At 34.0% G+C, this 15,741-nt stretch overlaps 3 protein-coding genes across 3 annotated transcripts; 1 reads left to right on the top strand and 2 right to left on the bottom strand.

The window, feature by feature from the left end:
* The first annotated feature begins 1,061 nt into the window (after positions 1-1,061).
* LOC110813275 (Acyl-CoA N-acyltransferases (NAT) superfamily protein) lies at positions 1,062-2,397 on the top strand. Its single transcript, XM_022040338.2, has 4 exons — positions 1,062-1,562; positions 1,641-1,693; positions 1,788-1,958; positions 2,053-2,397. Exons 1-4 carry the CDS (start codon positions 1,185-1,187, stop codon positions 2,267-2,269), a joined length of 819 nt encoding a protein of 272 aa, XP_021896030.2. The 5' UTR covers positions 1,062-1,184; the 3' UTR covers positions 2,270-2,397.
* A 57-nt stretch (positions 2,398-2,454) lies between these two features.
* Positions 2,455-6,382, bottom strand: DNK (P-loop containing nucleoside triphosphate hydrolases superfamily protein). The gene is made up of 5 exons (XM_022040337.2): positions 5,474-6,382; positions 4,148-4,606; positions 3,413-3,790; positions 3,268-3,335; positions 2,455-3,056 (listed from the first exon to the last, which is right to left on the bottom strand). Exons 1-5 carry the CDS (start codon positions 6,161-6,163, stop codon positions 2,840-2,842), a joined length of 1,812 nt encoding a protein of 603 aa, XP_021896029.2. The 5' UTR covers positions 6,164-6,382; the 3' UTR covers positions 2,455-2,839.
* A 7,140-nt stretch (positions 6,383-13,522) lies between these two features.
* Positions 13,523-15,071, bottom strand: LOC110825263 (transcription repressor MYB6-like). Its single transcript, XM_088221259.1, has 3 exons — positions 14,696-15,071; positions 14,462-14,591; positions 13,523-14,317 (listed from the first exon to the last, which is right to left on the bottom strand). The coding sequence occupies exons 1-3, from the start codon at positions 14,826-14,828 to the stop codon at positions 13,732-13,734; spliced, it is 849 nt and encodes a 282-aa protein (XP_088077385.1). The 5' UTR covers positions 14,829-15,071; the 3' UTR covers positions 13,523-13,731.
* Positions 15,072-15,741: the final 670 nt, after the last annotated feature.

A 15,741-nucleotide genomic window follows, 5' to 3' on the forward strand; every position in this document is an offset into this window, starting at 1 on the left:
ATGCGTACATATATAATTTTTATCACGTTCAAAATACCTTTGTCGTTTTTGTATTATATTTTAGTATATTTGGTTGAGTTTATTTTTTCCCTAGTCATTTTGCACACTAAAGTTGTTGGTTAATTTATTAGGCTCTTTTCTTATACCATTTTAGTTTTTATCTTTCTAAATTTATAAAAAAGTTAAAGAGTATCATCAAAACTGATAAAATATTAAATATATTTGATTAAAAATTTATATATTTTTTAATTAAATAATAATATGTATATTCATAATAAAATAATTTTATAATAAAGTATAATTTTTTTTTTAAGGACGAAACTCACATACAGGATGCAGAGTTAATAACTCAAAACTACACCCTCATATAAAGAATATATGTAACAAATTAGTACCCCAAAAAAAACTACTTAACTTAAAATGTAAACAAGTCAAATGAATCTCTGTGTGTGTATATATATATGTGTGTGCTTATTATTGTAACTTCTCTTATGCTTAGATTAATATATATTAGACTAATGACTATTTTCTGTTTGATAATAATAAGGTGTGGGAATGAAGGAGGTGGTGAAGAGTGAAGGAGAGTGGAAGATGCATGACAGTCATGGACCCAACTGGCTGTAACTTGATGGTTTGCAAGCAAAGCTGCCTCCAGCAATGGTGTCTGTTTGACAATTCTCAACGAGGGTTACCAATGTGTTTGTTACATCAATTGCTAACCATCCTCATTATCCATATATATATATATATGTATCTGCAATAAATAATTGTTTTCTTTTTCTTTATGGGTTTTGAAGAACAAGTAGTTATAAAAAGTGTTTAATATTTTCTCATTTAATTAAAAAAAAAAAATTCATTGTTCAATAAAAAGGAAATAGATCTTAGAAAATAATGGTTCCACGTGTTAGGCTAACAGCTTTCCCACGTGGTATTTGACTTCTGGTTCTCCCGAAAAACCAGTTGTCGCCACAAAAAAAAAAAAAAAAAAAAAAAAAAAAAATTCAAGTACATACATCTTATCCTCTCCAAAATTATGATCATTACAACACAAGTTATAAATAATAAATTATTGGACTTTGAAACTCTGATGAATTTCCCCCTTAGAAAAACATTGAATTGAAATGGGTTTGTAATTATTTTACCAAAAATTAATATGAAGTGAAAACAAGGGAAAATTGAAACACATGGCTCACACGCTACAAAGCTCCTACTCTTCTGTTTCAAGAGCCATATTCACACAAGCTTCTTACTCCCATAACAAAAACAGAGGAAGTTTGACTAAAAATGGCACCCATGGCCGAATCAGTAAAAAGCAGAGAAGGTGCTGGGAAGGTCTAGCAGTGCACTGCTCATGGCCGGATTCGGTGACTCTGGCCGGCGGCCGGAGTGTGGAAGCCAGAGACAAGGTGGCCGAGGAGTGGTTGGTGAAGGATTACGGGTGGAAAGTTAGGAGATTGCGCGTCGGTGATGAAGCTGAAACGAGTAAAGCTGCTTTTGTTCAAGCTCAAGCTTTTCATACTCCCATGGCTTTTTTTGATGATTTGTTCTTTGAATTCTTCAAGGTAACTTCTATCATATACCTATACACCAATATATATATACATATATATGCGTGTGTGTGATGTAGTTGAAAATAACAGGCAGAGGTGCTTGCTGGGCTTCATTACAAACTTAGAAACTCTCCACCCAACAGGTAATCTTTGATCGTGTATAATTAAAAATCCAAGGTTTGAAACTTTTTAATGGAAACTTTGAAATTTATCAATTTAATTATCTGGGTGTGTCAGGTATGCATGTTTAGTAGCAGAACCAGAGAGCGATTGGACAGAGTTGACGAAGAAGAAAATTGTGGGTGCTGTGGATGTAACGGCTCAAAGAGACGACGCCGTTTTGAGACATCTTTCAGGAGCCGAAGAATACCTTTATGTGTCCGGCCTTGCTGTTTCCCCAAGCTTCAGGTTTAATTTTGCTTTTATAAAAATAATCTTTCTATTACAAATTTTACAAGAGCAAACTGACTGGTTGGTAAATAATAATGATAATAATAAATAGGAGAAGAAGGATTGGAAGTGCATTGCTAAAAGCTTGTGATGTAATGTCACTGATGTGGGGATTCAGATTTCTTGTGCTTCGAGTTTATGAAGACGATTTAGGTGCTCAGAAGCTTTATACAGCTGCCGGTTACCGGGAAGTTTCCGGTGATTATCCATGGATGACTACATGGGTTGGAAGAAAACGCCGCCTTCTCATGATCAAACAAATTTTTTAAACACTTGTAATTAGCAAGTCAAAACCCAAGACCATTTGAAGTGTACCAATCATATATATGTTAACCCCATTGTAGTTTCTTCGAGTTACAGATCACAAGCATGAAATCAGATTCAGTTTAAAATGAAATCAGTTCATTATGTGTTTTGAAAAATATGTAAGCGCTAAAGAATAGACACAGAAAGGTTAACATGAAACCTTGATTCAACAAAATATACAGACAGCGGAGGGTGAATCAATTGTCTGGTTATGCCTAGTGAATTGTGATGTACCAAAGCCATTGACATAGGCATTGTTGACCACTCAGCTACATTCCCGGCCACCATCAATTCTTAGACAATTACAAGTAAAAACATCCGACCTAAGAAGACCTAATTCTGAAGAAAATAAAGCTTCCACAACCCGACATTAGATCAGAAAGCATCCCAACCTACAAAGCGAGCACCTATTTCTACATCTCTAAACCAGTTAACAGGCACAAACATTTTTACAAGACGAGGAATCAGACATGACCCAGAGGCATGTCAGGGGAAACAAGATTTGATTCCAGGGTTTGAAAAAGGATGCAGACTTAAGAGCCAGTCATCAATGACATTGCTCGTCTGAAATCTAAAGATTTGAGTGCTGCCTCAGGAAAATGCTTCCCATCTGGTACCCACATTCCTCCTTGATGAGGCAGCAATAACTTTTGTTGGCTACTTGTTGCATCTGCTTTGCCACCATAGGAAGCCGAGACTTCTTTCTTCTTCTTCACAAATTTAAAGAACTCTGCAACTTGGTGAGCGTACCTTCATCACAGCCAGATTGTGAAATCAGTTCATATACTGATAAACATTATGACAGTACTCATACAAATGTTCTTCAGCATAACTTATGGTGCCAGAGAAAACTGACATGTGGATGGATGCAAAATACATGTAGAATAATTTGACATATCAAGAATACTGCTTTTATAAGAAATAAACAACTTGCATTAGAAAAAATAGATAGGTAACTTACTGTCTCTTTGCTTCAATGTCTCTGCTGAAATCAATATTGGGTTCACAATCAAGAACTAATGCTGGAATCTGCAAACATCCAAACAAGCCTAAGCCACATTCTTAATTAACAAAGTAAATTTCACATAAAGGGACATCCATGGTACCTTTTGAATGCTAGAATGCATATGATCACCCTCCAAATAGAACACCCGATCTCTTATATCAGGATGAAGTAAGCTATCGACATGCAGGGGTAGCTTATTGACAGACAATACTCCATGATTGCCGCTCTGGAATGGGAAAAGCCAGCTTTCGTGTTTTTCATGCAAGCCTTGCAAATACTCAAGGCTGACTCCACCCTCTTCTGCTCTCTTCCGGAGCATCATTCTCTTGTGGCAAGTATCAGGACTTGCCCTAAGATAGATAAAGCCATCAGGAATAAGCCCAGGCAAGCATGAGACAACAGGATCAAACCATGAGTCGTAAATGCTAATCTCCATCTCATTCATCCACTTGGCTTCATGAACAGCTCGGACAAAAACCTTTATTAAGCAAATAAAAATGCATCAGCCTTGAAAGTCTTATAATTTAGGGTTTTCTTCCCTCTTGAATGTGATCAATCAAACAAGAAAGGAAAGAGATGCAAAAGTTTCAAATCCACTGATGTTGGTCGTGGTAAAAATTGAAAGAAATTATTGTTATCACTTGTCTTTCAAGTTTTTCTGAATAACTAGTCAATTTCCACATATCGGTTCAAAATTTGCAATACATTAAAAAAACTGAAACAAGGAAATTGCATGAATTTCCATACAGTTGATAGAAGAAAACCAAAAATATTTACAATAAGATCAATGTCTTATGTTCCTTTAAAAGAAAGTAGTGAGCTACAGGATGCTTACCATTCTGTCACTGAAAACACTCCTCTCCATCAATCTGAGAGGCTTAATTCCACCAGATGATTCTTTCTCCTGCATAACCCTCGTAACAAAAACATAATTCTGGAACGTGTAGGCATACCTTTCTGGCTCAGCATAGAAAGCATCCAATATGTTAAAGTGGTCAGGTCCAACATCCTGCCACTTATTAATCGGTTCTGGTACAATCTCAACTAAGTCACGCAGTTCAAGTGTTTCATTAGCTATTCTCTGAAGAAATGTTGTTTTCCCAACACTTATGTTTCCTTCCACACAGAAAGTGAGCCTTTTCTTCGATGCTGGCTTCATACCAGTGTTTGCATCCTTCAACTCTTCATCCACGCTTTCTTGGATAAAGGTTGTTATACTTTCAGCATGATTTCTATGTATAATGCCCACAGAACTCTGTAAATACTCAACCATCTTCTGACTAGCCTTCCAGAACTACAAAAAGGCAGCCCCATAAACCATGTTAGCACAGAATCAAACACTGAAAATCAAGTAATTTTAGGTGCATGATTTCTATGTATAATGCCCACAGAACTCTGTAAATACTCAACCATCTTCTGACTAGCCTTCCAGAACTACAAAAAGGCAGCTCCATAAACCATGTTAGCACAGAATCAAACACTGAAAATCAAGTAATTTTAGGTGCATATAAAGCAAACTCTTGTAGTTTTCCCTCTCAATCAAGAAACTCACTGCTGTGATCATAGACTCCGACCCGTCTAAAACCAAAGCATAATGACAGTGAGACCAACCAAACACAAAAAGGGCTTGCCAGGGTTTCAACCCACAACCTTGGCTCAACAGGATTTCAGCTGTAAGCTTCTTCACCGGTAAACCAAAGTTTGACAACAAATTTTTTTTTCTTTAAATAAAAAAGTTGGTTAACAAATTCTTGTAATTAATTCCTCAAATCAGTAGCCCAAATCATACCTTTATAGTTTAGTGACTGATGATAACCCAACTATCAATGAACAAATTCAGATTATACTTAATCCACTATACTACGCAACGCTAATTACCTCTTCCTTATTCTCAAACCAAGCCCACTTACAAAAGAACCAGTAAAAGTTTGTCATGTGAAAAAGTGATACTTAGAACACAAAAATATAAGCAATTATCTGTCATGTGAACCAGTACAAGCTTGTTCATGCAAATAGCAATTTCCATTCTCACACTTTGCTGAGTCCAGCAACGTAAAATCGTCCATCATAAATTGAAGTAAAAAAAGGGAGAAATAACTTAATATGCACAATAAAATTTCGGTTCAGCTAGAAAGATATTAACAAAAATGGAACTAAGTACCTTATCCTTATACAGTTGCTTGAGCTCCGCAACATCTCCAATCCCATTGTCCACAAGCTTCCTCAAATTCCTAGGCCCGACTCCCGGAATCGTCAACAAGTCAGGATTTGCCACGCCACCGCCTGAAGCCCTCTGTCTCCTACTCAACCTTACGCGCTTTTCCTCATTTCCAAGTTGCTCGTCGTCTCCTCCATCGGAACTCTTCAAATCCTCTACGGCTGCTGTTGCCGCCGGAAGCCCCGGCCCGTCCTGCGTACCGGCATGAGACCATGAGGACCTAGTCACGGTCCGGCCCACCCAGGCACGAGACGGAATTTTCACATCAACCGCGCAGCGGCAGGTGCTGTAGCTAGAAGAGGAAAACCGGGCGGCCAACGTATTCCGCGTCGGGTTTTTCGATAAATAAGCAGCAAAAGCCGAGCCACCGCAGGGCATAGGGGTTGCTGTCGGTGGCATTATCAGACAAGGAAAATAATAATGAGGAGAAGCGAGGGATGTTGGAGGCAGACAAGGAAGAGCGTTCTTCTTTTTTCTGGTGCTGCTGTTGAGGCTGAAAGAGTGAAAGCCGTTGGGTCGGTTGGTGGTGTAGAGAGAGAGGAAGTTGGAGGAGAAAGGGAGGGAGAGAGCAGGACTAGCCTGAGACGAGAGGATAAGACCTGCAGGACTGCTTCCGCGTAAAAGCTTCTGCATCCCTACCGAGCATTTCACATTCTGTTGGTGTCGTTTTCTTCTCAGATAGCTGCCCACAAATCTGCAATTACAGAGAGACAGAGACAGAGGGATGGAGAAGGAGGCGGGAAAGTGAAAAGAAGTAGATAGCTCCAGAGGGTTTGAAATGTTAAGGGGAAGACGAAGCCGAAGAAGAAGGGTTTTGCGGGGCTTTTGGTTTCTAAATTCTGAAACACGTAGGAAGGGATTTGGGTTAGGGTTTTTTTTTTTTTTTTAAAAAAAAAAAATTTAATTTTATTTTTAATTTTAATTTATGGCTTATGTATATTATTTATGAATAAGTATTACTTATTTTTTTTTATAAAATTCTGATTAATTTGTTAAAAACTCTAATAGAAAAATAAGTAATTAGATTTTATTTTGTAATAATAATTATTTATTATTAAATGTGGGTTGTCTTGTGGTGCATTGTGCGCACTATCTATCGCGTATTTGGAGAGAGCTTGATATTTGACACGACGACGTACGAACATATTAGAATACTATTTGACACCATGTATTATTTTTTATTTTTTATTCCAAATTAAGCTGACAAATTATATATTTATAATTTAATGATTAATATTTTTATATTTTATTTTAAATTTACGAATTTAATTTATAATTTTAATTTTATAAAATAAAAATTTTAATTTATTAATATATTAATAAAATTAAAATTAATTTCAATAAATTATTATATTTATAATTTGATATTTTGTAATTATATTATATATTAGGATTTATAATATTTAATTTTGTAAAATTAAAATTTTAATTTATTAACGTGAATGGTAAATTAAATTTACTAAAAAAAATATATATTTTTTGGTGGGCAAATTGCCTTGGTTAAATATCTACGCTCAAATAAAAATATGTATTTAAGTTAATAAAATCAATTATCATTAAATGAAATCAATAAATAATTTTTTTTTTAATTTGTCTTGCAAGGAATGTTATGATGATAAATAAATTTATTTTATTAGCACGGTATTAGAAGGATTTCCGAGATAATAAAACATGATTATTTAATTATTATTTTAAAAAAATCCAGCTATTCAATTGAGATTTTAACTGGTAATTAAAATTTTAATTAAATTAAAATACAGAAATTTTCGACTAATCTTGGAAAATCATTTTAAATAATTTACTAATAATACATGAACTATTGTTTCCAATTCAACAAAACGGAAAAGGCGAATGAATCAATCATCTCAGAGATATACGGCCCAGATTTATTTGGGCTAAGCTGGCAGATCAATGGTTCAAGCCCATTTATTCAGAATGCATATCATGACAGTTAACATTTTAGATAATACCCATTATTGTAATTAGCAAATTCTCAAAGTCTTTTTTAAAAAAATAAATAAATAACTTTATATTTTTATTAATTAAGTGATATACATATCTTAATTGTAATAGAATAAAAATGATATTTAAATCAGTAAAGATACAAAAATATAATTTGACTCAAATTTATGATCTTTTTTAAAAGAATGCACATGCAAAATAGGGATCAATTAGGATATAAATAAAATATTAGGTCGAACTGTTCTTTGGCGTTAAGATAATAGTTATGAACACCTGGACCTAAAAATTTAGTACGGAATAATTTAATATTTGTAAGAAAAATAAATTTAAAATAATTTAATTTTAATTTTTATGAATTTTTTATAAAAATTGAGTTTTTGATGCATTTGAAAATATTTTTAAAAATCAAGATCAAAGTAGAAATAAGTAAATACTTATTTTATAAAAAAATCTAAAAAATTAGGGTAAAAATAGAATTTTCAAAAGTTTGGCCACGTGGACCGCCACCTCATCAGCGTGGCCAGTCTCTATGCGCCGCGTGGCAGACACATGGATAAACGTCTACACGGGAGGCCACGCAGGCGATCCGTGTACCAGCGGATCCAACGACCCATATAGTATCTCGCGCACATGGATGGTCCAGATCCGTTTCCTCTTCAAACACGATCAGACAGCTGAATTTAATCGCGATAGACGGCTCAAATTTACACACGGATCGGCCTAAACTGACTTCGAATCGGACGACTCTCCTTACTCCATGTCGACGCAAATAGACAGCTAGGATCAAGGGAAGAAAGGTTTAAATATCTTTCTGCAGTCAGCTCCAAAAACCCTAGCTGACACCCCTGACAGGAGAAGAAGAAGAAGGGTGGTCGGGGGCTGCCAGAGGAACATTATCATCGTCGCATCGAAACTCGTCAAAGTTGAAGAGGTAAAAAAAATTTTCTTTCGCTTAGCATTGAATTTTGAACCTCTCCACACCCACATTAGAGCCGAAAGACCGATGGATGACCTGAAAAATGCGAGCACAACTAAGCCGAGTCACCGCTGCCGTAACCTAAAATCTCCTCCGATGAACCCCTTTTCATTCCCTGATTCCCTCTATTTTTTTACCACCGTGTTTTTCGTTTCTTTCTGGTGCAGGTTAGCTGAAGAAAAATTCTAACCGTAAAAGAAGAACGGCGAAGCCACCGCATCGGGAGACCCCTTCGCTAGTAGGATCTCGATTTTTTTCCTTTTTCAGCAGGTTTTCATGTAAAACTGGTCAAAAACGACCAAAATCAGCCGAAAACGATCAGGCTGAGAGGAACCACTGCGGTGAGCGCTGAAGCCGGTGCCGAAGCACGACGGTTCCGCCGTGCCGGAACCTTAAATCAGCCAAAAAAGTTTTAAAACACTTATTTTGACCTTTTGAGATATTTTTGGATACGTGACACGTATTTTTTATTTTCACAGAAAAAACTCAAGAAACCTGGAAACCACCATGAGGCGCAATGAAAAAAATGGTGTTTCGAATACCAATTCGGGATAAGAATCTTTCACTCTTTTATCTCGTTACATTAAATTAAGTCTAATAATTAATAATTGCGTATTTTATAAAAAATAAAAATTCCTAAATTAATTATAGGTCACCAATAGAACTGGAACTGGAACCGATCAGTGTATATTTACTATAGTTTTGTTGTTTATTTTCTCCTGTAATGCCTAGAATGCTTACTGCTATATCATGTGTTTTAATTTATTGATTTTAATTGCGTTCTTATTTATTTAGTTTATCTACCTGTGTTATCCTCATTTGTTGATTGGTTTGCAATAAATGTCTTACCATGTCTCCCTTAGTTGTTAATCGATTAATTTACATTGTTTGAGTAATTATCACTCTATTGTTCTGTAAATATGGAATAAGTTGATTACATGTGATTAGTGGCTGGTGAATAATATGAATATGTGTGCGAAAGGGCTTATCGGGTATCTTGGGTATAGGTGTACGGACCTGGGCGTAGAAAAATCATACTATCAACGTTATCTCAGTCGAAGAAGGTTGAGAAGTCCCATATTAGAAGGAGTTAGGAGGTATAGATCATCCTCATACTAGATTGAGTATCGAAGTGGTGGTATGTTTGACGTCAATTACCGAACGAGGTATGAAGATAGTCGGTTGATTGATTACTGAATACTGGGTTCACGCGTAAGGGGACATCCTTATGGACCCCCATAGGTACTAGCAAGCAGGTAAGGAGGTAAATTTATTATCATTGTTCCTTGAAGTGTGAAATAAAAATATTATTCGGGTTATTATTTTCATAAATCGATTTTAGAAACTCATAAGAGTAAGTACGAAATAATAGTTTTTAAGTTAAACGAATTTATTTTTTAAAAAATAATGGCTCCATTAGTTATTTGATAATTTTTACCAATTTTTTTATTTTTCGTATCGGTGTTAAATGTGATATTCTTATTGTAATAGTATAGTTCATCTTCCTTATTTAACCATTTCATATTAGTGAGATCAAGATCCAGATCTTGAATAATAAGAAAGTTGTGAATAAAAGTTGTCTGGTGAATCTCATCAGAGTTGTCTACTGGAGGTTAATCCTTCAAAATTTTTAGTTACGTTTTGTTTTATTTATTTATTCCGTTATTTGAACTTTTTTAAATGAACATTTCTGTATCCCTAATGGATATTCTGATTTACTGTGTAAGGAATGAAAACTCTAAACTCTTAATTGCTTTAGTTATTCTTTTTCTAATACAATATATATATTTATTTTTGGAAAGTTTTGTGCATTTAAAAGTTATAAATAATTATTGATTATTTGAAAATAGTAAAATAATATAATCAAATCATATGATTTTATTTTTCAATCTTTCTTATATTTTTTCAATCTTTTTGAAAATTGATATCAGATTTTTCAAAAAGAAATTGAATAGATTTGACAAATATAATTTTTTTTTTTAATTTATGTAACTAAAAATTAAAAAAAAAAAAAAATATATATATATATATAAGGAATTATTTGTTAATAGGTGGCATTATAAGTTAAACAATAAGAATAAAATATTTTCAAGTATTTAATTCTCCATCATATTTTCTTAATTTTGCAAAATAGAAAAATCAGGCTTGAAAAAGAAAGAGATATTACACTCGTCAATAATTTCTTTTTCTTATTCTTATTTTTTGTCCAAAAAAGCGGAAGGAATATGTGTTTTCTACTTTGTCTTTATATATTTATAATTTTATTTTTAAATGAATAATTACGTTTTAGAATGACGATAACAGATTTTTTTATTAAAAAATTTAAAATGTAAATCTTAATAATAATAATAAATATATAATAATAAAGAAGAAGAACAGTTGCAATTGATGTCGTCAGCAATTCACCGAGTAGTTTTCTCGTATTGTCTGTCTATCACTCTGATGCTTATCCATTTTATATTTATTATATTTGTCTCCCGGTGGACCCCACCTCTCCCTATTGATTATATTTACACCTCAATCAGATCTTTAACGTGAATAAACTATATATATATATATATATGTAAAAATAATTATAACATTACATAAATAAATATATTTTTGTTAATAATATAATGCATATATATTTACATTTTGAAAAGAAACACGGGCTGTAAATAATTGTGAGACGCGACATATCATGAAACCATCAACATGACTCTTTTAATATATTAAATAGTTTTCAAAGGTTTTTATATTTATTAATTACGGTTTACCTCTCATTCTACTCCTACCTAACCATATTAATTATGATATCGCACACCCTAAAATCACATGCAATTATTAATGTATTAACAAAATATAAACCTAATTAATTTGGAACCCATTTTATTTTATTTGTTAAATTAGATTGACGGTTGAATTAATGTGTCGGTTTATTAGTGATTTATTAATTAAAAAGAATACGTGTTAACTAATAAAATAAAAAAAGGAATTACTTTAAAATATATTATGTGCCAATCATCTTCAATTAATTAATATTAAATTTAATTTTCTATAATTATAAACTGAATTAGAAAACAAATATACGTAGCAGAGGGGACAACTTTTGTAATCATACTTTGCGGCATATCTCATATATATATATTAAAATACTATCGTAGATCAGTTATATATTTTTCATAATTTATTTATATAAAATTACTGTGTACATATAAATAAACTTGTGAATATGATATTTTTTAATCATAAGATATTTAACAACAACTTAAATATTTCATATAAATTTTGAAATAATATTATATTGGATGGGTAGGTAGGTAAAGGGGAAGCCTGCCTGCCTGCCTGCATGATGATGTGTTTGCTAGTTGAGTAAATCAAGTGGTGTCATATGTACAAATATTTATTTATTTTATATAATTAATTTTGGATAATAAGATGTGAATTAATTAATTATATATAAAGGTGGAATCCCATACACCAGCACAGTGTAAGTGTATTTGCAGAGGTGGATTCTCTCTCTTTTCCCCACCACCACCACCAACCTTTAACTAACCAACTGTAGTCTTTATATTATTTTAATGGTAGATTCGGTTACCTACCTCCCAGACATCTCACATGCTGCTACTCTCTCCAATTTATATAACTTGAATGATATTTTATTTATTTATTTCAAAGTTTGGAGTTTGGTGTAGAAGAAGAAGAAGAAGAAGAAGAAGAGGGGGGCCCATTCTTAATGGGGTCCACCTTAACATACCGTACACGTCGTTTTTTTTTTTAATTTATTTTTTTTAACTACAAATAATTAATGCCAACCGTCCGATGACAAGGGGGTTCGGTAGCCTTTTTTTTTTTTATTTCTTTCTCTTACATAACAAAAATAATAATAATTTATAATTTAAATAAGAAAACAAACAAATATTATTCTTTATTTGTGGTTCTAGAAGCCTTTTTGCAACTAAACCATCTGAGGAAAACCTCCTCCTTCTGGAAGCACTACCAAATATAATTATAATTATAATTATATATCTTTTTTGAATGCAAACATATAATAAAATCATAGTAGTAAAAACTTAATTAATTTGGATTTAAATCAGATTGGATGTGTAGGTTATTTTAGAATTGAGTGTGGGAAAGAAGAAGAAGAAGAAGAAGAAGAAGAAGAAAAAACATTAAAAATAAACTGTGGGAAGAAAAGTTGTTTGTTGGTTTGGCATAAAAATAAAAAAGAGTCACAAGGAATTAGGGTTGGCAGGCAGGCATTAGCATCTCTCTCAACTAAAAATTTACCCATTTTAGCTCATAGACTGTTTCTTCCCACCCCATTTATATCATCATACCTGCCCTCCTCCTCCTCCCTCTTCTTCTACTTTAATAACAATACAAGTTTATTTTATTTAAATGGTTGATACGGATATGACTCGGATTCTTTAACAGTGCAAAAACTGATTAATCCATACATACATATAACAACTCAATCCATCCATAAAGTAAAAGATATATATATATATAGATGGAGATCTTTACCGAAACTAAAACAAAACCTCTTACACGCACGTGAATGCTATTTGTTTATGCATTTATATACATATATGTATTTGCGTGCTGATGCGGGTTTAGACAATCTGTGGCGCACAGCTATTTCTGGAAGAAGCTGTTTCTCTCCAGTGCGTGCCAATTTCCAAGACACAGTTGTTGCTCTCACTTGTCACTCTCAATTTGTAAAATATTTGAATCTCACCTCCAACAAAGTTAGGTTTTTTCATCTTAAATACATCAAGAAATCAAAAGCCTAACCACCAACATTGAATACGCCCAAAGGACGAAGTGGGTTCCAAAAATACCATTTACTTTTCTAACATTTCATATTATTTTTCATCAATTTTTTAGATGCCCATCATAAGATTTCTCATATTTCATGAGTAAAAAGCACATTACTAGGACAAAAAGAAAAAGATACATCATCAATCATCATAAGACAAGGAAAAGAGGGAAAAAGATGAGATATTTGATGCATTGAAAGTTTCAGAAACCTTGACGAACAGAAGAGAGGTATTAAAAAGACAAACGGGAAGGATCCAAAAAGCATTTAAAATGATTTGCAGGATTAAGTATAATGCATTTCTCTACAAAGTCATCATACCATACACATCTTCTCTGCTTCTTTAGCTCCCTTGTATTAGCAGGGAACTCAACAACTAGGCATGTATCAGTTCTAATATTTAAACTACTGAGTTGATTCTAAAAAAATAAAAATAAAAATAAAAATTTATGGATCTAAGAATCAAGATATGTAATATCTGTATAACCCGTTTGCAGTTTGGCAATTCCTGCAAGGTTCACTTTTGCGAGAACCCAGATGGCAACACAAGCAAACAGGTTGTGTCACCATGGATGTGCCAAACAAGAAAGGAACTTTCTGGAGCTTCGACTCGGCCGTGTTGTTGTTGTTTTTGGCGGAAGAAGAACGAGTCCGACTCGGTGCCAGACCAACTGAGAGCTCTAGGTTAATCTCTTCCTGATATTCATGACTCCCCCCCTTGTGTTGTTCTTCATCAGTGGTCATCCCGCTGCTACTGCAGATTGCTTCTTCCACAGACTCCGTTTTGGGTTTTGGTTGGAACTCATCGAACTTGAGATCCAGAGTAACGCTATTTGGGTTTAATGAGATTCTGGGTGGGTGGGGAGAGGATGATGAGTTCTTGAAATCCAACTGAGTTGAAACGGGCGGGGGGTTTGATTCGTTGAGTAGACGGTGAGTTTGTGGGTCAATCCCTCGGCTGATTAGCTTGCGCTTTATGTGGGTGTTCCAGTAATTCTTTATCTCATTATCAGTTCTTCCAGGTAATCTTCCCGCAATCAAAGACCATCTGAATTAAAAAAATAAAAAAAAAAAAGCCCAACATTTAACTCAAAACCCAGAAGAATTTAACTATTTATCTCATCCAAAAGGACTGATATACCCAATCAACCAAACAGAGAAATCAAGAGAGTATCAGAGAGTTGAAACTCACTTGTTTCCTAGCAAACTATGAAGCTTGATGATAAGTTCATCTTCTTCCTCGGTGAAATTCCCTCTCTTGAGATCAGGGCGAAGGTAATTTATCCATCGCAGTCTACAACTCTTGCCACATCTAAGCAATCCTGAAACAAGACAATAAAACAAACCGCATGTGTGCAAATCAACCAGATGCACATAAAAAATAGAAAAAAATAGAGAATTTAACAAGCGGGTAAGTACAAAATACCGGCGGCTTTAGGAAGGGAGCGCCAGCAACCTTCGCCGTGGAGGCGGATGTATTCGATGAGGCGTTGGTCTTCTTCTTTAGTCCAAGCGCCTTTGTTGGTGTGGGCTTTTTCGCAGCAAGGAGAGCGTCCCATCGGGGATAGGGAGATTTTGAAATTGGGGACTGGGAAGAAGAGATTATGATGAAAGAATCAAAACCCAGAACAAAAAAATTAGGGATCGGTATGTGGGTTTGAATGGAGAAAGTGGGAATTGGGGGGTGAAGTTGAAGTGAGAATTGAGAAGAGAAAAAGTGGAAGAATGAATTGAATTGATGAAAATGAGAGGGGGTAGGAGGAGTGGAGGAAAAAGGGGAGAGGGGAGGTTTTATATGTGGGGGGATGAGAAAAGACTCGATCTTAAGGGGGGGGGGGGGGGGGGGGGGGATGGGATTTGACCCAGTTGGTGAGAAAGACAAGTGGTTAGAGATGGATAGAGGGAAAGGTATTATTATTTGGTAGGTAGCTCTGCTTTTACGACAGATTTTTGGTTTTGGGATTTTTCTTTTTTTCTTTGTTTGTTTGTTTAGTTTTCGTTTTTGTTCTTTCTTTTTTTTTTTTTTTTCTTATTAATAAAAAGCCGTCTAAGAAATTTCAAAATCAAAATGCTTCTACACACATGGGGATTGGGGAGTCAAGTCGGTTCAATCATATCACCGCTTTTCCCAAACCCATTTAATGTAATTCTACTTATGTACGTCATTAAATTGCTAATTACAAGATTAACGCAATTAATAGAAAAATTATATATATTTTTTTCTTTTCATCCATCCTTTAGGTGAAAGTACCAAAATTGACCCAAAAATAATAATATTGCTTAAAAGGACTTGATTTTTAGTATCCTCTTTATATTTCTGATGAATTAAACTAAAAAGAATGTTTTAATAAATTTAGCAGATTCAGTTTAAATATTAAGATCTCAATTTCAAGAATTACCAAAACAAAGAGGGTTAAATTTTAGCGGACAGATATTGAGGTGTAACTTTTTCTCCGCTCAAAAAGCTTTTAT

The sequence above is a fragment of the Carica papaya genome, chromosome 1, assembly GCF_054855325.1.
Source record: "Carica papaya isolate Zhongbai chromosome 1, ASM5485532v1, whole genome shotgun sequence".
In the NCBI taxonomy this organism is placed as follows: domain Eukaryota; kingdom Viridiplantae; phylum Streptophyta; class Magnoliopsida; order Brassicales; family Caricaceae; genus Carica; species Carica papaya.

Coding starts and splice junctions, on each gene's coding strand:
- LOC110813275 (XM_022040338.2), top strand. CDS start 1,185: ATGGCTCACACGCTACAAAGCTCCTACTCTTCTGTTTCAAGAGCCATA. Junction 1,563..1,640: donor TGTTCTTTGAATTCTTCAAG/GTAACTTCTATC, acceptor TGAAAATAACAG/GCAGAGGTGCTTGCTGGGCT. Junction 1,959..2,052: donor GCTGTTTCCCCAAGCTTCAG/GTTTAATTTTGC, acceptor AATAATAAATAG/GAGAAGAAGGATTGGAAGTG.
- DNK (XM_022040337.2), bottom strand. CDS start 6,163: ATGCAGAAGCTTTTACGCGGAAGCAGTCCTGCAGGTCTTATCCTCTCG. Junction 4,607..5,473: donor AGCAACTGTATAAGGATAAG/GTACTTAGTTCC, acceptor GCCTTTTTGTAG/TTCTGGAAGGCTAGTCAGAA. Junction 3,791..4,147: donor GTGTTTTCAGTGACAGAATG/GTAAGCATCCTG, acceptor TGCTTAATAAAG/GTTTTTGTCCGAGCTGTTCA.
- LOC110825263 (XM_088221259.1), bottom strand. CDS start 14,828: ATGGGACGCTCTCCTTGCTGCGAAAAAGCCCACACCAACAAAGGCGCT. Junction 14,592..14,695: donor CTCCCTTCCTAAAGCCGCCG/GTATTTTGTACT, acceptor GTCTTGTTTCAG/GATTGCTTAGATGTGGCAAG. Junction 14,318..14,461: donor CATAGTTTGCTAGGAAACAA/GTGAGTTTCAAC, acceptor TTTTTAATTCAG/ATGGTCTTTGATTGCGGGAA.